The 23,690-nt window shown below is 56.6% G+C and overlaps 1 protein-coding gene across 1 annotated transcript; it reads left to right on the forward strand.

The window, feature by feature from the left end:
- Positions 1-343: 343 nt before the first annotated feature.
- LOC311197259 (dnaJ homolog subfamily B member 13-like) lies at positions 344-4,578 on the forward strand (the record flags this gene model as incomplete). Its single annotated transcript, XM_084270989.1, has 8 exons — positions 344-411; positions 710-813; positions 1,097-1,258; positions 1,763-1,920; positions 3,149-3,262; positions 3,446-3,559; positions 3,657-3,733; positions 4,425-4,578. 8 exons carry the CDS (start codon positions 344-346, stop codon positions 4,576-4,578), a joined length of 951 nt encoding a protein of 316 aa, XP_084127115.1.
- Positions 4,579-23,690: the final 19,112 nt, after the last annotated feature.

The following is a 23,690-nucleotide window of genomic DNA, read 5'->3' on the forward strand; positions in this document are numbered from 1 at the left end:
ATGAGAAGAGGCTGGCCATGTCCCCCTGTGTCCCACCCTTCAGATATTGATACCCATTGATCAGATCCCCTCTCAGGCTGCTTCTCTCCAGGCTGAACAGCCCCAGCTCACTCAGCCTTTCCTCACAGGGGAGATGCTGCAGGTCTTTCATCATCTCCATGTCCCTCCTCTGGACTCTCTCCAGGAGCTCCAAGAAAACTCATTTTAAAAAGCCAAAGTGTTTTTAAAAGGAAATAGAAAGAACCCGCGGGCGAGGCGGGGCCCGGGGCGGGAGGGCAGAACTGCCCCTGCCGTGCTGCCCTGCGCGGCCCGGAAGCGCCGGGCTCCATGGCAACGGGACGCCATGGGGCAGAACTACTACGCCGTGCTGGGCCTGGAGCGGGGGGCCGCGGACGCCGACATCAAGAAGGCGTGAGGGGCTGCGGCCTGGCGGAGAGGGGAGCCCCAAGGCCGGCCGGCGCTGGGGGGGTGCGGGACGGGGTGTTGGGGATGGGGGAAGCCCCGTGTGTCTCCGCAGCAGGGCCCTGAAGTGGGAGGTGGGGAGGAGGGAGGGGCCTGGGAGAAGCGGCAGGGCCACAAATCCTGGGAGAAGGAGGGAGGGAGCAGCCGGGGCTGGGGGTGTCCTGCCCCTGCGTCCCCTCCCGCGTCCCCGCCCCCCCAGGGCGGGCTGGCTGCAAGGCTGGCTTTTCCCTTCTTTTCCCCTCCATAGCTATCGGAAACTGGCCTTAGAGAATCATCCATTCAAATGCAAGGAGCCCTGGGCACCGGAGAGGTTCAGGCAGCTGGCAGAGGCCTATGATGTGCTCAGCGACCGTAAGTGGGGGGACAGTCCCTGCCCCTGGGTCTGGGGGGGGGGGTGGGCCTGGCAGTGAGACGCCTCTGCTCCGGCCAGAGGTCTAAGCCCCCTGTCATTAGCACCCTATGGAGGTGGCATCAGCCCTTGAGCCCCAGCAGCTGGCAGCTCTTCCTGCTGCCATCCCACTTGGAGAGGGATGGAAGCCCTTCTCCAGCCTCTTCCCGATCGCAGCCTGGATCTCAGGCTCTTCCCCTGCTGTGGGAGACCATGGCCAGTGCTGACTCCTCCTTGTTCCCTAAGCCATGAAGAAAGGGATCTACGACAAGTATGGAGAAGAGGGTCTCAAAGGTGGCATCCCCTTGGAGTTTGGGGACGAGAACCCCTGGAGCGTGGGCTACGTGTTTCACAACAACCCTGACAAAGTCTTCAGGGAGTTCTTTGGTGGAGACAACCCCTTTGCAGGTAGGTGGGGGTGACACTCTCCTAACACATGAGCATGTGGCTGTGAAGTTTAACAGGGGCAAGTGCTGCATTCTGCCCCTGGGAAGGGGTGACTCTGGCTGCACACCCGGGCTGGGGGATGAGGCACTGGAGGCCAGTCGTGCTGAGAGGGGTTTGGGGGAGTCTTGGTTGATAGCAAGTTACCCTTGAACCAGCAGCATGTGCAAGCAGCCAGGAGGGGCAACCACATCCTGGGGTGCTCTGACTTGACCTGTGTGGAGCCAGGGGTTGGACTCGATGGGCCTTATGGGTCCCTTCCAGCTCAGGAGGTCCTGGGATTCAAAATAAACACACTCCTAGGGAAAGACCACTTCAGCTGGAGCGGGAATGTGGTCACAAGCAGAAGGAGATGAGAGGTTCCTGTTTGCCTGGCATCCTTGGGGTGCTCCGCGATAAGGAGACCCCAGGGGACTCCCCGACCTCTGGTCAGAGTGAGGTGACCCCCTGCTCTGCTCACTCACCCAGAGTTCTTTGACAAGGATGGCTCGGAGCTGATCCTGCCCTTCGGAGGGCTGCGAGGAAGAGGAGCGATGAAGCAAGACCCCCCGATCGTGCGGGATCTCTACCTCTCCCTTGAAGACCTTTTCCATGGCTGCACCAAGAAGATTAAGATCTCCCGTAGGGTGGGTGGAGGTGGGGAGCTCAGCAGGGGGAGGAATTTGGGGCTGGACTCTGGCTGTAGGATGTTTTGGTGGCAGAACCTGAGGTTTTAGAGCTGGTCCTGCTCAGGGGGCTTGGCAGACCCCGGCACTCCGCATCTGTGCTGTGCCACAGAGAGGAATCTGAACCAGACTGAGCACAGATGCTGGAAGGATCTGAGCTGGTACCCTCCTCCTCTGGCTGGAGATGGGGAAATCAGCAGGAGGGGATGATGTAAAAGCTGATGGGAACAAGGGGCTTATTTTGGAGAGGGGACACAGCATTTCCTGGGCAACCACAGACTCATTTTCCCTTGGGGCTGCATCTCCTTCATGCTGTCAGCAATCTGTATCCCTCTTCCTGCTGTCACCATCTCCTGGTTCCAGCCCTGAGTGTCTCCTGCTCAGTCTGACTCCATTTGTCCCTGCCATGCTGTGGAGTTGGAGCCACCCTCACTCTCCTCTGCACCGGCTTGAACGCAGCTGGATGAGCAGAGCAGCTGTGACCCCCTCTCCGTGCTGTCCCTCAGGGTGTCACAGCCCTGAGGAGCAGGACTTGGGGGCACCAGTGGGTGAGAAACTGGCCATGACCTGTCACTGTGCGCTGGCAGCCCAGAAAGCCCCCCCTGTCCTGTGCTGCATCCCCAGCAGCAGGACCAGCAGGGCTGGGAAAGGGGGATTCTGCCCCTGTGTTTGGGGGTCCCCAGGACAAGGAGGACATGGAGCTGTGGGAGCCAGTCCCCAGGAGCCCCAGAGATGATGGGAGAGCTTGAGCCCCTCTGCTCTGGAGCCAGGCTGGGAGAGCTGGGCTGGCTGAGCCTGGAGGAGAGAAGGCTGCTTCTGGGGAGAGCTCCCAGCCCCTTCCCATCCCTCAAGGAGAGCTGGAGAGGGGCTGGTGCCCAGGGCAGGGAGGGCCGGGCCCAGGGAAATGGCCTTGAGCTGCAAGAGGGCAGCTGGAGATGGGCTGGGGGGCAGAAATCCTTCCCAGGGAGGGGGGAGGCCCTGGCACAGGGTGCCTGGAGAAGCTGGGGCTGCCCCTGGCTGCGTCTCAGGGTTCAAGGCCAGGTTGGATGGGGCCTGGGGCACGCTGTGCTGGTGGGGGTGTCCCTGCCCGTGGCAGGGAGGCACTGGGGGGGGAATTGGAGGTCCCTTCCAAGCCAACCCAGTCTGTGATTCTCTGAGCCAGCTCTTCTGATCCCCTCATCTCCCCCAGGTGATGAATGAAGATGGTCAGACAAGCACCGTGAGAGAGAAAATCCTGACGATCGAGGTGCAGCCGGGGTGGAAGCGGGGCACTCGCATCACCTTTGAGAAGGAAGGAGACCAGGTAATGGTCATGGTGGGAAGTTCTGGGCCGGGTTTCCTCAGGACCAACCATCTCTCCAGGCCATGGGCACTTTGTCACATGGCTCCCAGCACAATTCCCTGGTCCTGATAGAAAACCATTTGGTTTCTAGCAAACCATCCCCAGGTGTCTTTTCAGTTTGGGTTTTTCTCCCCTTAATTTTAGGGCCCAAACATCATCCCATCTGACATCACCTTTGTTGTCCAAGAGAAACTCCACCCGAGGTTTCAAAGAGTCAACAACAACCTCACCTATGTCAGCACCATCACCTTGGGAAAGGTAAAGAGCCAAGGGAGGCAACGGGGCCAAGCCCAAACCTCTGCTTTCCCTCTGGGGCTGCAGGTGCAGCTCTGAGTCCCACTCCTGTGCCTTGCAGGCCCTCATCGGCTGCACGGTGGACGTGAAGACGCTGGACGGGCGGCTGCTCAACATCCCCATCAACGACATTGTGGAGTAAGTGCTGCTGGGCAGATGGATGGCTGGGCTGGGTGGCCAGATGGGGCCTTTCTGCAGAGCTCGGTGGCCAAGGAGATGAACAGGCGCTCGGGAAGAATCACAGACTCACAGAGTCACAGGGTTGGGAAAGCCCTTTAAGCCTCAGCCTCCTCTTCTCCAGCTCCCTCAGCCGCTCCTCAGAGGATTTGCCCTCCAGCCCCTTCCCCAGCCTGGTTGCCTATTTCTGACTGGCCACCCGGGCACACTGCTGGCTCATGGTCAGTCACCCACCACCCCCAGGTCCTTCTCTGCCTGACAGCTCTCCAGACAGTCTCCCCCAGCCTGTAGCACTGCTCGGGGTTGTTCTGTCCCATGTGCAGCACTCCAGCCTGTTCAGATCCCTCTGAAGAGCCTCCCTACCCTAAGGCTGATCAACACTTCCTCCCAGCTTAGTGTCATGACCTCAGGATTGACCTGGAAAAAGGTGGGAAAGGCAGTGAGGTGAGGGCTGGGTGGTAGAGCCCACAGGGCACGGGACGTGGGGCTGTGAGGCTGGAGGAGGACGGGCCGTCAGTTGAAGCTGGAGGAGCAAAGTGACCTCCAGAAACCCCCTGAGAAGCGTGCATGGGGCTCTGTGCCGTGACACGTGGCTGTGGGCTCCAGGCCAGGATTGTCCTGTGGCTCCTCAGCCCCTTCCTTTGCTTTGCAGCCCCAAGTACTGCAAGGTGGTGCCAGGGGAGGGGATGCCGCTGCTCCACAACCCCAGGCGCAAGGGCGACCTCCTCATCTACTTCAACATCTGCTTTCCCAAGAACCTTACAGCTGAGCAGAAACTGCTCTTACAAAGGGCTCTCCTCTCCTAGGGGACAATGTCCTTCCCCTTCCCCTCTCACCAATAAAGTGCTGGAGCCAGCACTGTCACAGGCCAGAGCTGGGTGCAGCCCTGGGATCCTTGAGGCTGTTTCTCCCGTCTCTCAGATCCACCTTGTTTTCCCAACATGGTGCCAGCCTGCAGCAACCCAGAGGGTGATGGAGGATTCTTGTGGGGAGGGGGGGAGCAGGGGGGCTTGCAGTACTCCCAGCACAGCTCATGCATGAGGACAGGGAGGGTTTGGGCGTGCAGGGGTGGCAAGGGGAGTACTGGGGGGTAGCGGAAAAGATTTACTCCAAGCCTCGCTGTAGCCATGACAACGGTTGGGCTCTGGCAGATGTGATCCCTGAGGTGCCTCCAGGATGGTGGCGATGGCCTCAGGCGTTGGGCTCAGGAGGGGACCCCCTGCCCATGGCCATTGGGCCCCATTTCAGCTGCTCATAGGTGAGGAATGTCACAAGGCTCCAGGACCTGAGCAGCAGAACCTTCCAGAGTGTCTGGGCTCAGGATGTCCTGTCCCATCTTCCTCCACTCCAGTAGCAGATGCACTTTGGAAGAGGATGGACAAGGGTGGCAAACCCCTTGTAGAAAGCCTCAGGGTCCGCCCCCTCCCCCCTCCCCCATGTTGGAGCAGGGCCAAGGCGCTGCAGCTGCCACCGTCCCCATCCTGCCCTGAGCTCAACTTAACCACCTCCCTGGGGGGAGGAGGCAGCGATGGTTTTTGGGGTGCCTGCTCCCTGGTTCTCCCTGTCCATGGACACGGCGGGGGGTGACAACTCAGTCTTGGGATGAAGAGAGGGGTGGGGGCTGTCTGCTGCAGGTGCCATGGCCCCCACAGGAGGCAGGGATGGAGGTTGGGGTGCCCACCTGAAGGGATGAGGGGTGTGGGTGAGGCCTGGAACCCCCTAGAACCCCACTTGGGGCTGGCGGGGCAGGGCAGTTAGGAGAGAATTGGGGGACTCCCCAAGGCAGCTGGAGGGGACAGGGTGCTCCACAGGGAGAGTGGAGAGCTGGGGCGGGGGGTCTGACACAGGATTGGGGTGTCCCAGGAGCAGACACAGAGCAGACCCTGTGCAAGGACACAGAGAGGCAGGGGGCTGGGGGGTGGGCTGGGTGTGGCCATCGCTGTGGCATCAAGGCTGCACAGCCCACTTCAGGTGACTGGTCTCTTCTAAGGGCAGTGGGGGTGCCTCCCACCTGGAGTGGGGGGCAGTCGCTCTTTGCACCCACATGTGGCATGTCTGGCCAGGGACTTGCACCTCTGGCTGCAATGTTTTTCCTTTTTCCCTTCCCCTTCCCTCTTCCCCTTCCCTCTTCCCTTCCCCTTCCCCTTCCCCTTCCCTCCCCTTCCCTCACCTCCCTGCCTCTCCCCTCCCCGCCTCTCCCCAGTCATCCCCTTTCCCTTGGACATTCCCAGGGGCACACCCAGGGTTGGGAGAACACCTCTAAACCCCCATGAGAGGCGCAGGAGACCCGAGCTCTGCTGTGACCAGGCCCCATAGGGGCAATTTATTGGAAGCAGCAGGCAGGAATAACAGGAATCCCTGTGGAAAACGCTGGGAAATGTTGCTTTTGCAAATTGAAAAGGGTTATTGTATTTTCTGCAGAAGAATTTAGGATATATAGAAACTCTTGGTAACTGAACAAAACTGAACTTTATTGGTGTACACAGCTGTAACAACAATAGAAACCAGCCACAACCAAAACCAAAACCAAAACAACAAGAGCTCCTCACAGTGCATAGAATTCTATCATGCAGCATCGTTCACACATCGCCACGGCATCTGCAACCCTGCGACAAGAAGCATGGGGCCTCTGCCTAGAAGGAAAGCGATAACAGAACAGGAAAACCTTGATTCTTTCTAAACCAACTATCTGAGTTTGAAGAGACCTCTCAGTCTCAGCAACACCCACCTCTCTGGTTGCTGCGGGAGGTGAAACCGCACATGTTGGGTAGGCTGTGATGACCTGAAAGTCTAATAGCAGGGGAACAATACACCACTATAGCCATAGCAAGGACATTGTCCCTGCTGCCTGGCTAGAGTGCTGTAGAAAGGAAGCTCACGCATACGTGAATCCAGTGAACCCAGTATTTCCACCATGATGATGGTGCATGACAAAAAAAAGAAGACTCCAGCCGGTTTTGACCAGGCCTGGAGACCCACCTAAAGCTTAATTTGCTAAGTAATGGGTGATGGGGTGGGAAAGCTGTGGACTTATGTCTCCACATTGCTGAAATGTTGCATTAAGACACTTGTAAAGGGTTAAGGAATAGCTTGAAATGCCACAGTGGTGACCTCCTACAAACAATGCCTCCCTTGAACGACTCTGCCTCACTGATAAAGAAGAAACACCAAGTGGGACATAAGTTTGAGCCTAACACCATATTTTAAGTAACTTACACACTCAAGGACTATGTGCTCTGTGGAAATAAAATGACTTCTTTGACAAGTTCCAGTACCCCCCTCCTCCTTATCTGTTCATGAATTCCGTTCTTGTCTCTAATGGGTCACAAATGCAGGCAAAGCATTTCATTGTAACTAGTTCAAGCTCCCCCTTGTCCTTGAAGGTACACAAAACCTGCTGAAACCCAACTTGGAGTTGGGATCAGAGTCAAGGGGTAACTGAGTCTGCGCAAGACCGAAGGTTACTTGCGGTGAGGAAGAGGAGCCATCTGACTTCATCCCCACGACCCTCAACAACCACCATCAAACAGCAGTGCGCAGGCGCAGTGGGGAGGAGTTGATGGAAATCACTTCTTGGAACTCATTTTAATACAAAGCAGGACAGGTTATGAATATGTATACGTGTATCAGGTAACCTAATGATATTTGCATAAGGATGTGGTATAAAAGTGCTACAAACTGACCAAAGCTGTGCCTACTTTGCTAGGTCACCAGCACTTGCAAGAATGTATAATAAATTACTGTTTCACTAATGTGTCTACCTCAAGTCCTTTCTTTAGGACCATTGGCATTTCCCCACTCTCCCAAGCCTGGGGAGTTTTGATTCCTGCTTCTCAAGGCATCACCATCAGGACGAGCCGACAATCGGGGTAACAAAAGCAAGGGTGGAAATCAAAGCACCTTCATTCCTTCATGGCAAATGTAAGACCGTTGCTCCAGCAGGCTTTTCCCACCTAGCGACCTGTCCTCAGAGATCAGTGGAGGATGGGTGAGAAGAAAAATGCAAACACGTACGGCAACGCCTGACAGATACTCTCCCAGCTTTGATAGCCTGCAGGCTCAGGCGCCTGCTGACCAAGAGGCCTTTAACAGCCTCCGGTGTCTTTTCATCTACTAAATGGTCTAACAATCTCTAAAATCCACAAGAGCTTTCTACACCTTCAAGTTCTTGCCATTAGGACTTCCCAGGGCGTTTCTTGTGGACATGTCACCTGAAAATGTATTAGATGACACATTCTACCTGAAAGGAACAGCAAATCTTTTCCTCTTCACCTTCTGCAGATCACTCAGGAGTTTAAAAACCTAACACAGGCCCTCACCTCTTCACCAGCTACAAACTCGGTTAAGGGAAAAGTTCTCAAGACCTCTCATCGTGTTTTCACACTTCTCTATCTTTTCCAGCTTTCCTAAACCCTGAGACCAGCACTGAAGAGTGCTGAAAAGAGAGATCTACAGAGACTACCATCTACGGTCCCTTCCCTTCCCAGTAAATTCTACAGTGCAGTTTGCACGTTGGTAACTCCTGAGCATCACATTTCTAACTCTAAGGTCTTGCTCCTCAACAACAGACAGTTACAGCTTGGGTCCTCCTCTTTCTCTCCCTTGCACATCTCACCATCAGGCCAAGGGGGATGGAGTGAAGCTGAAGAAGGGAAGGGTTAGGTTGGATATTAGGGGGAAGTTTTTTACAGAGAAAGTGGTGAGGAGCAGGAACAGGCAGCCCAGAGAGGTGGTGGTTGCCCCATCCCTGGAAGTGTTCAAGGCCAGGTTGGGTGGGGCCTTGTAGATCCAGTCCTGGAGGTTGGTGGGCCTGCCTGTGGCAGGGGGTTGGAACTTCATGATCCGTGGTGAAGTGCTTCCCACTCTTGGTCCTTTCCAACCCAGACCATTCTATCATTTGATGAGTCTATGATTCTACTTTAAGAGGACTTGAACCTTAGGAGGTCAACCTGCTTCCACCAAACAGCTAAGACATCCCTGAAATCAGCTATGCATTCAACTAGCAATAATTGAGAGACTGGCATAACCAGTGTGCATGTCTTGTAAGCAGAACCACCTGAGCTGCTGCCAGCCTCTCTACGTGTGCTTCTCAAGGCCTGGGGGTGACACTGCGAAGAACAAGGCGAAGAACACGTTTCCCAGCTCCTGATCTGCCTCTGGCTTTGTGGCTGGGAATCCCCTGGGTCACCCCCCATCTGCAATGTTGGAGCAATAAATATTTTTCTGTTCCTAATGCTGTGGTCCATCCTTCCATCCATCCATCCATCCATCCATCCATCCATCCATCCATCCATCCATCCATCCATCCATCCATCCCCCAACCTTTCCCTCTATCCCTTCCTCCCTCCCTCCCTCCCCTGGTTGGGGTGCGAGCCCCTTAGTGCCCGACCCCTGCGAGCACAAGCTGGCCTCAGGCACCGCTGGCACCCCAAAAAGTGGGGTGGAGGTGGCTGGTATCCCAGTGGGTGTGCTGGTGCCTGGGGATGTGGGTGGGCTCGGAACGGGGCCAGCAGCACCCACAGGAGACCCTCACCCAGGCCCCCGAATGCTGAGCAGCGTCTCAGGGGCTGCAGTGGAGATAGGCCCTGAAGCCCTGAGGCTCGACCCAGAGGCCCTGAAGCAAGGCTGACCTCTAGATGAGTCTCACACCCCAGCACCGTGTTCCCTCCACAGCGGTCGGGATGCCGCTGTCTCTCTCTTCACATCTCTCTCAGATGGGCTTTCACCAAGGCCCGCTACTCCTTCCCCGAGCCCTGGCCCGGTGCCATGGAGGAGCTGGAAGCTCTCAAGCCATCGCCAGCCCTCCAGACCCATCAAGATCCTGAGGGACTGGGGACAGAGCCAGGGCCAGCCCTTCACCAAGACTTCCCACTGGATCTGCCACTGGAGACTGACCAAGAGCAGGGCCATGGACAGGTCTGGGACAGGCCATGAGCAGCACGGACATGGAGCCTTCTCCTAGCAGACACCCAGCCATGGACATGGACAAGGAGTAGCTGGTCCTCGAGGTCATCCACACTCTGTGCAGCGTGGAGCGAGAGTGCTACAAGGAGCTACAGGTGTCTCTGGTCCTGTGGCAAGGGGCTGCAAGGGGAGCCTGCAGTGTGATCCCACTTGGGGATCCCTCCCTCCAACCAATAGGAAGAAGGTGCTTGGCCAGATGAGTCTGCTGAAGCCCAGGCTGTGTCCCCGGTGTCTTGGAGAGGAGCAGCCAAGGCTGGACAAGGCTGCAGGGGAGGACTCAGTGAAGCAGGAAAACACATGTGATCCCCTGTGTGCCCAGCACCACCATAAACAATACCTGCTGAACAGCCACCAAGGCTGGGGAGTTTTGATTCCTGCTTTTCAAGGTATCACCCTCAACTCGGAGTCCTGTGCCTGTTGTGATTTTTGGCTGGCAGCCCCTGTACCCAGCTCCCAAGGAGGTGCCCTCAAAGTTTCTGCCCCCCGGGAGATGCCGTGGGCAGCCTGTCCTTTCCAGCCCCACGCAAATGCCTTTTTCTTTACTTTTTCATAGCTTTGTTCCATGGAGGCAGCATCAGAGCAGCCTCTCACTCCTGAAGAGCACCTTCCCCACCCCCACGCGGCTTCTCACGAGAGTAATTCTGCCTTCCCCGTTTCCCCCTCCCACCCCAATCCTCTCCTGTGGAACATGAGGTTATCACGCTGGAAGGACGGGATGCCATGCGGAGGGACCTGGAGAAGTGGGCCCAGGGGAACCTCATGAAGTTCCACAAGGACAAGTGCAGGGTCCTGCCTTTGGGTCAGGGAAATCCTCACTGTCAATCCAGGCTGGGAGAGGACGTGGTAGAGAGCTGGTGAGAGGTGTCCCTGCCCATGGCAGGGGGTGGGACTCAATGATCTTTGAGGTCCCTCCCAGCCCTGAGCAGTCTGTGACCATTGCTGGAAAAGCTTTGGGACAGCACAGGGAAGGACACAGAGTAGAAATCCGTGGTAGGGCTGTTGCAGAGCCGAGCCTCAGCTTGGGTACCCCAAGCGCTCCCAGTTTGGGCTATTTTGGACCGGAAACACCCATCTGTCCCCAGAAGCATCCCCTCCCCCTGGTGGCACAGACAGAAAGGAGCCCTTTGGCCACCAACAGATTTAATTCCCCAGTGCTGCTGCCAGAAAATCGGGGTCAGGGGGGTGTGGCTGCCCCCCACACCTGGGCCACTGGGGGTGGGCTGGGTGACAGCACCAGCACCAAAGGTCCCCAGTGATTTCAGTTCCCAGGTGGTGAAGCAGGGTGGGCTTGGTGTGAGCCAGGTGCTGCTCCACGGGGCTGGGTGTCACGCTGCCGGCGTGCCATGCACTCGCCGAAAGCACGGACCTGGGGCTGGCAATGGCGCCAGTCCTGCCGCGCCGCCATGCAGTCCTGCAGCTCCCGGTGCTGCGCGGCGCAGCCCGTGCGTGAGATCATGGCGTCCACTGGGTCCTCCTCCTCCTCCTCAGCCTTCTCCAACGATGGAGGGTTCCTGGCCTTCGCTGAGCCAGGCTGGAGCAAGGAAGCAGGGTTTGGGGTGCTACCTTCCCCTTCTTTGTGGGCACCCACCCGCCCTGCCCCTGTGGGTGTCCTCATGCAACCCCAGGAGGAGATCAGCACCCCTCACACCCCATGCAGCCTACCGCCCACTCATGGGGGCCCAGAACCTTCCCAAACCCACGGGTGCCTATCTCCCCTACTCCCACCCATGGGTGCTCAGTGCCTCCCCCATGAATCCCATCCCTTAGGATTGGCTTTAGAAAAAAGAGAAAAACAGAGAGAAAGAGAAACAACGGAAGAGGTGCTGCTCTGCTTGGAAAATCTGGGAGTGTGGTACACGGAAAGGGGCTTCTAGAAGAAAAGGGGGGATGAAATACCAGAATCTTGATGGGTCTGGAGGGCTCACGATGGGTTGAGAGCTTCCAGCTCCGCCATCGCACCAGCCAGGGCTCCAGGAAAGAGTAGAGAGACACAGATCTGGTGTCCACGAGGGAGCCCAGGGAGCTCACGGAGGTTGATGATTGGCATCTCGATAATGATATCGAGTGTTGTTCTGGTTTGGATTTATCATCCAAAGAACCTGTGCAGGTGGGACTGAGACGTTCAAGTAAGCACCAAGTGAGTGTGGAGTGCTGCTGTGTCTGTCTGTAACCGCATCCTGCTCTGTGGGTCAGCAGGAGAACTCCTGCCTGTCATGCAGGAGTTTGATTCCCAACGGAGTGGCTGCTCTGCTGGCACTGATTGGTTGGTCTTGATTTTGGAGCTGAGTATTGAAAATTGATTTAGATTTGATGAACTGTTGGTGTGAGTGAAATGAGTCAACTCTGGTGGGAGTGGTGAGCAACTGAGTCGCAGCAAATCTGGGAGAGAGAGAGAAAAACTGACCACTAGAAACTCCAGGTTTGTTGTTTTGGGTTTGTATATTTGATGTAAGCAATGGGGAACTGAGAATGGGTTAGAGAGACGGGAGTTGGGTTATAAACAAGAACAGGGATCAAGAGAAACTCTAACAATAGCGGGGGGGGGGTGGGGGGGAAACAAAAGGAGTGAAATCTCCAAGAAAAAACCAGAAATGCCATAGAAGGGGTCAAGGGATGAACTGGCTCTGTCACCGGTCCTCAAAAGCTTGATGGGTCTGGAAGGCTCACAGTCAGTTGAGAGCTTCCAGCTCCACCAGGGCTGGACTCGGGGAAGGAATCCAGGCAGACGGATCCTCTGTCCAAGCATGAGCCCAGGTTGTTCAATGAGACACGCGGGGACAGGCCCTTCATACTCAATGTCTCCTCGTTCTCCTGGCTGAGGAGGAGAGAGAAGAGACCCAGTTGCAGCCTGGGCCCTCCTCTGGGACCCCCGGGCAGCAGCCCCTGCTTGGGCAGCAGGCAGGGCTGCCCACTCTGGGCAAAGACAGGGCACAGGCAGAGAGTCTGGGACAGGAGCTGGGCATCTCCCCAGCACTCACCACATGTCCTGGGGTGACAGAGGCTTCTCTGCACCTCCGGTTGATTGGGAAGAACCTGACGAGGGACGAGACAGGAGTCAGAGGCTGGCAGCCCCCAGCACAGCCCCGTGGCAGGGCTGCAGTGGGGTGTCAGCCCTAACACAGGTGCTCGGTGCCGGGGCCACTCACTGCTTGGTCGCTCCAGATGCACTCTGGCCTTGCTCTTCCTAAACATCATCTTCCACCACTTCTGCAAAAAACCCCAGAACATGGGTGAGTGTGGAGCAGCTCCCAGCACTATGCTACAGACCTCCATGCTCTCCCGACACCACTCCATATCAAGACATGGTGTGGCCCGGTGTTCTGCAGAGTAACAGTCACCTACCTTGGGTCTGCTGCGGGAAGGCTCCACATCCATGGGGCTCTGCGCCCTGTCTCTGACCTGTCCAGGTGACTGCCCTTGGTCTGTCTCCATTGGCAGCTCCAGAGAGGGGTCTTGTTCAAGGACTGGCGCTGCCTCTGTCACTGGACCCTCAACAGTTTCAAGGTTCTGGAGGGCTGGGGATCGGCTCGGTGATGCAGGCTCCTCTGCACCTCCAGTTGCTTGGGAAGAACCTGATGAGGGAGGTGACATGAGTAAGAGGATGGCAGCCCCTAGCACAGCCACTTGTCAGGGCTGCAGTGGCTTTTTCAGCTCTTTGAAGGGCACTCGGTGCTGGGGTCACTCACTGCTCAGCTGCTCCTGATGCACTCTGGACTTGCTCTTCCCAAATATCTTCGTCCACCACTTCTGAAAAAAACCCCAGAACATGGGTGAGTGTGGAGCAGCTCCCAGCTCAATGCTACAGACCTCCATGCTCCCCCCACACCACTCCATGTCATGACATGGTGCAGCGCAGTGTGGTGCTGAGTAACGGTCACCTACCTTGGGTCTGCTGGGGGAAGGCTGCACTTCCTTGGGGCTCTGCGCCGTGTCTCTGAGCAGTCCAGGTGACTGCCCTTGGTCCATCTCCAATGGCCGCTCTAGAGGGAGATCTTGGTGAAGGGCTGGACCTGGCTCTGTCACCAGACCCTCAACAGTTTCAGGGATCTGCAGGGCTGGGGATCGTCTCGGAGCTTCCAGCTCCACCATCGTACCAGCACTGGACTCGGGGAAGGAGTTGGGAGATGAGGATGTACTGCTCAAGTCCCAATGCAGGGAGCCCGGGGAGGGCAGCTGAACACACGGGGATGGGCTGTTCAGGCTCATTGTGTCCTCCTTCTCCCTGCAGAGGAGGAGAGAGAAGAGACCCAGTTTCAGCTTAGACCCTCTGGTGGGACCCCTGGGCAGCAGCCCCTCCTTGGCCGGCAGGCAGGGATACCCGCACCGGGCAGGGCACAGGTGGAAAGTATGGGGCAGGATCTGGGCATCTCCCCAGCACTCACCACATGTCCTGGGCTGATGCAGGCTCCTCTGCACCTCCAGTTGCTTGGGAAGAACCTGATGAGGGAGGACACATGAGTAAGAGGCTGGCAGCCCCCAGCACAGCCACTTGTCAGGGCTGCCATGGGGTGTCAGCTCTTTGAAGGGCGCTCGGTGCCGGGGCCACTCACTGCTCGGCTGCTCTGGATAGACTCTCGCCTGGCGCTTCCCATACATCATCTTCCACCACTTCTGCAAGACCCCCAGAATGTGGGTGAGTGTGGAGCAGCTCCCAGCACTATGCTACAGACCTCCATGGTCCACAGCACTCCATGTCATGACATGGTGCAGGGCGGTGTGGTGCTGAGTAACGGTCACCTACCTTGAGTCTGCTGGGGGAAGGCTCCACATCCCTGGGCCACCGTGCCCTGCCCCTGACCTGTCCAGGGAACTGCTCTTGGTCGGTGTCCATCAGCAGCTCCAGAGGGGGGCAAAGGTCAATGACTGGCCCTGGCTCTGTCACCGGATCCTCAACGGTTTCAGCTGTCTGGAGGGCTGGGGATTGGTTCAGAGCTTCCAGCTCCGCCATCGCACCAGCGCTGGATACGGGGAGAGAGTCAAGAGATGCCGATAGGCGTCTCGAGAGTGAGCCCGGGGTGCCCACAGATCCCAGCCGAGCATGCGGTGACAGGCTGTTCAGGCTCTTTGTGTCCTCGTTCTCCCTGCTAACGAGGAGAGAGAAGAGACTCAGTTTCAGCTTAGACCCTCTGGTGGGACCCCTGGGCAGCAGCCCCTCCTTGGCCAGCAGGTAGGCAGGGATATCTGAAATGGGCAGGGCACAGGTGGAGAGTCTGGGGCAGGAGCTGGGAGTCTCCCCAGCACTCACCACATGTCCTGGGGTGAGAGAGGCTTCTCTGCACCTCCGGTTGCTTGGGAAGAACCTGATGAGGGACGAGACATGAGTCAGAGGCTGGCAGCCCCCAGCACAGACGCGTGTCTGCGCTGCCATGGGGTATCGCCCCTTTACGGCTTGCTTGGTGCTGGGGCCACTCACTGCTCGGCTGCTCCTCATGGACCCTGGCCTTGCTCTTCCCAAATATCTTCGTCCACCACTTCTGCAAAAACCCCCAGAACGTGGGTGAGTGTGGAGCAGCTGCCAGCGCTATGCTACAGACCCCCATGCTCCCCCCACACCACTCTATGTCATGACATGTTGTGGCACAATGTGGTGCAGAGCAAGGGTCACCTACCTTGGGTCTGGTGGGGGAAGGCTGCACTTCCTTGGGGCTCTGCGCCGTGTCTCTGAGCAGTCCAGGTGACTGCTCTTGGTACGTCTCCAATGGCCGCTCTAGAGGGAGGTCTTGGTTAAGGACTGGCCCTGGCTCTGTCACCAGCCCCTCAGCAGTTTCAGGGGTCTGGAGGGCTGGGGATCGGTTCAGAGCTTCCAGCTCCACCATCGTACCAGTGCTGGACTCGGGGAAGGAGTGGAGAGATGCCGATAGGCGTCTCGAGAGAGATCCCGGGGAGCCCAGGCGAGCACGCGGGGACAGGCTGTTCAGGCTCTCTGTGTCCTCGATCTCCCTGCAGAGGAGGAGAGAGAAGGGACCATTTGCAGCCTGGGCCCTCCTCTGGGACCCCCGGGCAGCAGCCCCTCCTTGGCCGGCAGGCAGGCGGGGATGCCCGAAACGCGCAGGGCACAGGTGGAGAGTCTGGGGCAGGAGCTGAGCGTCTCTCCAGCACTCACATGGCCTGGGGTGACGCAGGCTTCTTTGGATTTCCAGTTGCTTGGGAAGAACCTGATGAGGGACGAGACCAAGTGAGCGGCTGGCAGCCCCCAGCACAGCCCCGTGTCAGGGCTGCTGTGGGGTGTCAGTCCTTTCCAGGGCGCTCGATGCTGGGGCCACTCACAGCTTGGCTTCTCTGAAGACACTCTCGACCTGGTCTTCCCAAACCTCCTCCTCCACCTCTTCTGCAAAAACCCCCAGAACGTGGGTGAGTGTGGAGCAGCCCCCAGCCCTATGCTACAGGACTCCCCCATGCTCCACACTACTCCATGTCATGACATGGTGTGGCACAGTGTTCTGCGGAGCAAGAACCTTTGCCCTAAGAAATGCATAGAATACGTGTGATGTCACCCAATAAATGGCTTCACCGAAAATTCATATCGAATTGCTTGTTGCTCATCGCCGGTCTCCACAGCAAGACCCCCAGAACGTTGGTGAAATGGGAGCAGCTCCCAGCCACCCACACCCCCCGACACCACCCCATGTCAGGACTCGGCACGGCTCAGTGCGCTGCAACGTTCTCCTACCCGGCGCTTCCTGTCCCGTTGAAAGGTGGAGATGAACCGAAGATACATCGCCAGCATAATGAATGGCATCAGATCACCCACAGCCAGGGCGCCGAAGCAACCCATGGCTTGGGCTGAGCTACAGCTGTGTCCCTCCAGTCACCAATGAGTTCCAAGATCTCCAGTTATCTGCCAACCAAGACACTGACAAGCAATGGCTGAGGCTGCAGTCTGCAGTGACGCTGACAGACGACAGTGTCCAGTGCCAACTGCCCTGCGCCCCCTTACACCTGCCCGGCAGCCACACCCCCCTTTGTGGCATCAGGGGCATGCTGAGCCCTCATTGGTGCTGAGCCCTCATTGGTGCCCTCAGAGGCAAGCAGAACTCTGATTGGATAAATCTGGTGGCACTCCAAGGCTCTTCCTCATGCCACTCCTGTCAGCCCTACTTGGAAATGTGTCCCACCTGCGTAAGGAGAAGAGCAAGCACATCACGCCTTGCAAGAAACGTTTCAGGAGAGGGAAACTTCAGATTGCTCCTGACACCCCACAACCAGAACAAAATCGTTACCTTGAACACCCAAGATCCCACCTCTGGGTGCTTATTCCTTGGACCAAGCACCCTGCTTCCGAGATACAGACTCACAGAACCGTAGGGGTTGGAAGGGACCTGCAGAGCCCATCGGGTCCAACCCTCCTGCCAAAGCAGCTCCCTAGGACAGGTCGCACAGGTTGGAATCCAGCCGGGGCTGGAATATCTCCAGAGAAGGAGACTCCACACCCCCCTGGGCAGCCTGTCCCAGGGCTCCCTCACCCTCACCAGGAAGAAGTTCTTCCCCAGATTGGTGCAGAACTTCCTGTGCTCCTACAGTCTCCAGTCTGCCTTCATAATTCATCTCTGCCAGTCGCTCAGGGCTTTTTATCAGGCAACGAGATGTCTCATCTGTAGGCCAGGCTCCATCTAAGGTAACTTCAGCTCACCTGCTAACGACAGACAAAAGCATACGAGATGACAGGGCTTTGAGGCAAAGCTGCTCCATGCAGGAGCTGGGAGCTGAACACGTGGCTCAAACCAGCGTCTAAACCCAGTTCCAGGCTCAGAAACCTGCAAGGTTAACTGTGTAACCCTCAGGTTTGGGTTTGGGCAGCTGTCCCCTCTCCCACCGCAGACAGCCAGGACTGTAAAGCCCATCCTCACTCGCCGCCGTCCCCACACAGCGCAGATTTAACCATGACCTATTGAAACCTTCACCAACAGGTGGTTTTCTTTCACCATCGGGGTAAACAATCACTTCTTTCCTACAGATATCTCCAATGTCCTCCAGATTTGAGTTAGATCTACTTCTTCTTCAAAGTAAATCGACCTGTAGCCTGCAAAACAAGCCAAAGCATCACAACTTGTCCATGAAAAGGCCTGCGTTCCCGCTATAGTCCTCCTCCTCCTTTCCCCACCTTGCCACCTAGCTCTGTCACATCTCCAGAACAGCACACTAGTGATGACCTTACTGGTGCCAGAGTGCAGAAGGCGTGTTACCAGCTTTGTTATACCCAGTTCTTTGGCACAGACCGATGGTTTTTGTTCTTGCTTCACACTGCCAACACAAACGCCAAGTGTGACCTCAGCTATATAGCAGGTTTAGAAAAGGCTCTTTAAACCCAGTGTGCACCAGATGATTTTTCTTTCCTAAATAAAAGCAGGGAATAAGTCAGTTTGTGCTGAAGGTCCTTTGCTAGAGCTCAGCCAGCTCCAGCAGAGGCAGCAGCCGAATCAGAAGCAGCGATGATGGGTCCTGTGCCCATGCCCCACCAAGTCTGCACATCCCAATTTTCACATTTAAGGGCAGAAAGTGTCTTAAAAAGCTACAGGCACCGGTGTTCTTCTCAAGCTTCTCAAGTCATCCCATACCACAGGCTGTGCGAGCTACCAATCCCAAAGATGATGAGCCTCAGATGCAAGCTGTTGGTGATGCCAGGGCACTGTTTGCGATCCTACTGAGTTCTGCGTGCTCAGACTTGGGTTGCAAAGCTCTGAAATCCCTGCTTCAACTTGAAGGAAGTAAGAAGCTGCAGGTCCCCCTGTGTCCCACACTTCAGGACCTATTGTGAAGTCCATCACAACACATTAGTTTCTGCCATTGGTAAATGTCTCCTGCTCCTCCATGGATGGGATGGTGTAATAGGACAGTTCTCAGGACAATTCCTGCCACAGAATCACAGACTCACAGAACCGTAGGGGTTGGAAGAGACCTCCAGAGCCCATCATGTCCAACCCCCCTGCCAAAGCAGCTCCCTAGGACAGGTCGCACAGGTCGGCATCCAGCCGGGGCTGGAATATCTCCAGAGAAGGAGACTCCACACCCCCCTGGGCAGCCTGTCCCAGGGCTCCCTCACCCTCACCGGGAAGAAGCTCTATCCCAGATGGTGTAGAACTTCCTGTGCTCCAACTTGAGGCCATCGCCCCTTGTCCTGTCCCCACAGACACTGAGAAGAGGCTGGCCATGTCGCCCTGCGTCCCACCCTTCAGATATTGATAACCATTGATCAGATCCCCTCTCAGGCTTCTTTTCTCCAGGCTGAACAGCCCCAGTTCATTCAGCACTGAGAACTGGGGTGGCTCCCAGTGGCCAGCTTCAGTGTTCCAGAAGATTCACTCCATTTCTTTTGCAAGCCCCACGGACCCAAACGAGCCGAGAATCGGGGTAACAAAAGCAAGGGTGGAAATCAAAACACCTGAATTCCTTCATGGCAAATGTAAGACCGTTGCTCCAGCAGGCTTTTCCCACCTAGCGACCTGTCCTCAGAGATCAGTGGAGGATGGGTGAGAAGAAAAATGCAAACACGTACGGCAACGCCTGACAGATACTCTCCCAGCTTTGATAGCCTGCAGGCTCAGGCGCCTGCTGACCAAGAGGCCTTTAACAGCCTCCGGTGTCTTTTCATCTACTAAATGGTCTAACAATCTCTAAAATCCACAAGAGCTTTCTACACCTTCAAGTTCTTGCCATTAGGACTTCCCAAGGCGTTTCTTGTGGACATGTCACCTGAAAATGTATTAGATGACACATTCTACCTGAAAGGAACAGCAAATCTTTTCCTCTTCACCTTCTGCAGATCACTCAGGAGTTTAAAAACCTAACACAGGCCCTCACCTCTTCACCAGCTACAAACTCGGTTAAGGGAAAGGTTCTCAAGACCTCTCCTCATGCTTTCACACTTCTCTATCTTTCCCAGCTTTTCTAAACCCTGAGACCAGCACTGAAGAGTGCTGAAAAGAGAGATCTACAGAGACTGCCATCTATGGTCCCTTCCCTTCCCAGTAAATTCTACAGTGCAGTTTGCACGTTGGTAACTCCTGAGCATCACATTTCTAACTCTAAGGTCTTGCTCCTCAACAACAGACAGTTACAGCTTGGGTCCTCCTCTTTCTCTCCCTTGCACATCTCACCATCAGGCCAAGGGGGATGGAGTGAAGCTGAAGAAGGGAAGGGTTGGGTTGGATATTAGGGGGAAGTTTTTTACAGAGAAAGTGGTGAGGGGCTGGAACAGGCAGCCCAGAGAGGTGGTGGTTGCCCCATCCCTGGAAGTGTTCAAGGCCAGGTTGGGTGGGGCCTTGTAGATCCAGTCCTGGAGGTTGGTGGGCCTGCCTGTGGCAGGGGGTTGGAACTTCATGATCCGTGGTGAAGTGCTTCCCACTCTTGGTCCTTTCCAACCCAGACCATTCTATCATTTGATGAGTCTATGATTCTACTTTAAGAGGACTTGAACCTTAGGAGGTCAACCTGCTTCCACCAAACAGCTAAGACATCCCTGAAATCAGCTATGTATTCTACTAGCAATAATTGAGAGACTGGCATAACCAGTGTGCATGTCTTGTAAGCAGAACTACCTGAGCTGCTGCCAGCCTCTCTACGTGTGCTTCTCAAGGCCTGGGGGTGACACTGCGAAGAACAAGGCGAAGAACACGTTTCCCAGCTCCTGATCTGCCTCTGGCTTTGTGGCTGGGAATCCCCTGGGTCACCCCCCATCTGCAATGTTGGAGCAATAAATATTTTTCTGTTCCTAATGCTGTGGTCCATCCTTCCATCCATCCATCCATCCATCCATCCATCCATCCATCCATCCATCCATCCATCCATCCATCCATCCCCCAACCTTTCCCTCTATCCCTTCCTCCCTCCCTCCCTCCCCTGGTTGGGGTGCGAGCCCCTTAGTGCCCGACCCCTGCGAGCACAAGCTGGCCTCAGGCACCGCTGGCACCCCCAAAAGTGGGGTGGAGGTGGCTGGTATCCCAGTGGGTGTGCTGGTGCCTGGGGATGTGGGTGGGCTCGGAACGGGGCCAGCAGCACCCACAGGGGACCCTCACCCAGGCCCCCGAATGCTGAGCAGCGTCTCAGGGGCTGCAGATAGGCCCTGAAGCCCTGAGGCTCGACCCAGAGGCCCTGAAGCAAGGCTGACCTCTAGATGAGTCTCACACCCCAGCACCGTGTTCCCTCCACAGCGGTCGGGATGCCGCTGTCTCTCTCTTCACATCTCTCTCAGATGGGCTTTCACCAAGGCCCGCTACTCCTCCCCCGAGCCCTGGCCCGGTGCCATGGAGGAGCTGGAAGCTCTCAAGCCATCGCCAGCCCTCCAGACCCATCAAGATCCTGAGGGACTGGGGACAGAGCCAGGGCCAGCCCTTCACCAAGACTTCCCACTGGATCTGCCACTGGAGACTGACCAAGAGCAGGGCCATGGACAGGTCTGGGACAGGCCATGAGCAGCACGGACATGGAGCCTTCTCCTAGCAGACACCCAGCCATGGACATGGACAAGGAATAGCTGGTCCTCGAGGTCATCCACACTCTGTGCAGCGTGGAGCGAGAGTGCTACAAGGAGCTACAGGTGTCTCTGGTCCTGTGGCAAGGGGCTGCAAGCGGAGCCTGCAGTGTGATCCCACTTGGGGATCCCTCCCTCCAACCAATAGGAAGAAGGTGCTTGGCCAGATGAGTCTGCTGAAGCCCAGGCTGTGTCCCCGGTGTCTTGGAGAGGAGCAGCCAAGGCTGGACAAGGCTGCAGGGGAGGACTCAGTGAAGCAGGAAAACACATGTGATCCCCTGTGTGCCCTGCACCGCCATAAAGAATACCTGCTGAACAGCCACCAAGGCTGGGGAGTTTTGATTCCTGCTTTTCAAGGCATCACCCTCAACTCGGAGTCCTGTGCCTGTTGTGATTTTTGGCTGGCAGCCCCTGTACCCAGCTCCCAAGGAGATGCCCTCAAAGTTTTAACCCCTGGGGAGATGCCGTGGGCAGCCTGTCCTTTCCAGCCCCCCCAAATGCCTTTCTCTTTTCTTTTTCATAGCTTTGTTCCATGGAGGCAGCATCAGAGCAGCCTCTCACTCCTGAAGAGCACCTTCCCCACCCCCACGCGGCTTCTCACGAGAGAAATTCTGCCTTCCCCGTTTCCCCCTCCCATCCCAATCCTGTCCTGTGGAACATGAGGTTATCACGCTGGAAGGACGGGATGCCATGCGGAGGGACCTGGAGAAGTGGGCCCAGGGGAACCTCATGAAGTTCCACAAGGACAAGTGCAGGGTCCTGCCTTTGGGTCAGGGAAATCCTCACTTTCAATCCAGGCTGGGAGAGGACGTGGTAGAGAGCTGGTGAGAGGTGTCCCTGCCCATGGCAGGGGGTGGGACTCAATGATCTTTGAGGTCCCTCGCAGCCCTGAGCAGTCTGTGACCATTGCTGGAAAAGCTTTGGGACAGCACAGGGAAGGACACAGAGTAGAAATCCGTGGTAGGGCTGTTGCAGAGCCGAGCCTCAGCTTGGGTACCCCAAGCGCTCCCAGTTTGGGCTATTTTGGACCAGAAACACCCATCTGTCCCCAGAAGCATCCCCTCCCCCTGGTGGCACAGACAGAAAGGAGCCCTTTGGCCACCAACAGATTTAATTCCCCAGTGCTGCTGCCAGAAAATCGGGGTCAGGGGGGTGTGGCTGCCCCCCACACCTGGGCCACTGGGGGTGGGCTGGGTGACAGCACCAGCACCAAAGGTCCCCAGTGATTTCAGTTCCCAGGTGGTGAAGCAGGGTGGGCTTGGTGTGAGCCAGGTGCTGCTCCACGGGGCTGGGTGTCACGCTGCCGGCGTGCCATGCACTCGCCGAAAGCACGGACCTGGGGCTGGCAATGGCGCCAGTCCTGCCGCGCCGCCATGCGGTCCTGCAGCTCCCGGTGCTGCGCGGCGCAGCTCGTGCGTGAGATCAGGGCGTCCACTGGGTCCTCCTCCTCCTCCTCAGCCTTCTCCAACGATGGAGGGTTCCTGGCCTTCGCTGAGCCAGGCTGGAGCAAGGAAGCAGGGTTTGGGGTGCTACCTTCCCCTTCTTTGTGGGCACCCACCCGCCCTGCCCCTGTGGGTGTCCTCATGCAACCCCAGGAGGAGATCAGCACCCCTCACACCCCATGCAGCCTACCGCCCACTCATGGGGGCCCAGAACCTTCCCAAACCCACGGGTGCCTATCTCCCCTACTCCCACCTATGGGTGCTCAGTGCCTCCCCCATGAATCCCATCCCTTAGTATTGGCTTTAGAAAAAAGAGAAAAACAGAGAGAAAGAGAAACAACGGAAGAGGTGCTGCTCTGCTTGGAAAATCTGGGAGTGTGGTACACGGAAAGGGGCTTCTAGAAGAAAAGGGGGGATGAAATACCAGAATCTTGATGGGTCTGGAGGGCTCACGATGGGTTGAGAGCTTCCAGCTCCGCCATCGCACCAGCCAGGGCTCCAGGAAAGAGTAGAGAGACACAGATCTGGTGTCCACGAGGGAGCCCAGGGAGCTCACGGAGGTTGATGATTGGCATCTCGATAATGATATCGAGTGTTGTTCTGGTTTGGATTTATCATCCAAAGAACCTGTGCAGGTGGGACTGAGACGTTCAAGTAAGCACCAAGTGAGTGTGGAGTGCTGCTGTGTCTGTCTGTAACCGCATCCTGCTCTGTGGGTCAGCAGGAGAACTCCTGCCTGTCATGCAGGAGTTTGATTCCCAACGGAGTGGCTGCTCTGCTGGCACTGATTGGTTGGTCTTGATTTTGGAGCTGAGTATTGAAAATTGATTTAGATTTGATGAACTGTTGGTGTGAGTGAAATGAGTCAACTCTGGTGGGAGTGGTGAGCAACTGAGTCGCAGCAAATCTGGGAGAGAGAGAGAAAAACTGACCACTAGAAACTCCAGGTTTGTTGTTTTGGGTTTGTATATTTGATGTAAGCAATGGGGAACTGAGAATGGGTTAGAGAGACGGGAGTTGGGTTACAAACAAGAACAGGGATCAA

Source organism: Gallinula chloropus (genome assembly GCF_964237585.1).
Source record: "Gallinula chloropus genome assembly, chromosome: 1".
NCBI classification, from domain to species: Eukaryota; Metazoa; Chordata; class Aves; order Gruiformes; family Rallidae; genus Gallinula; species Gallinula chloropus.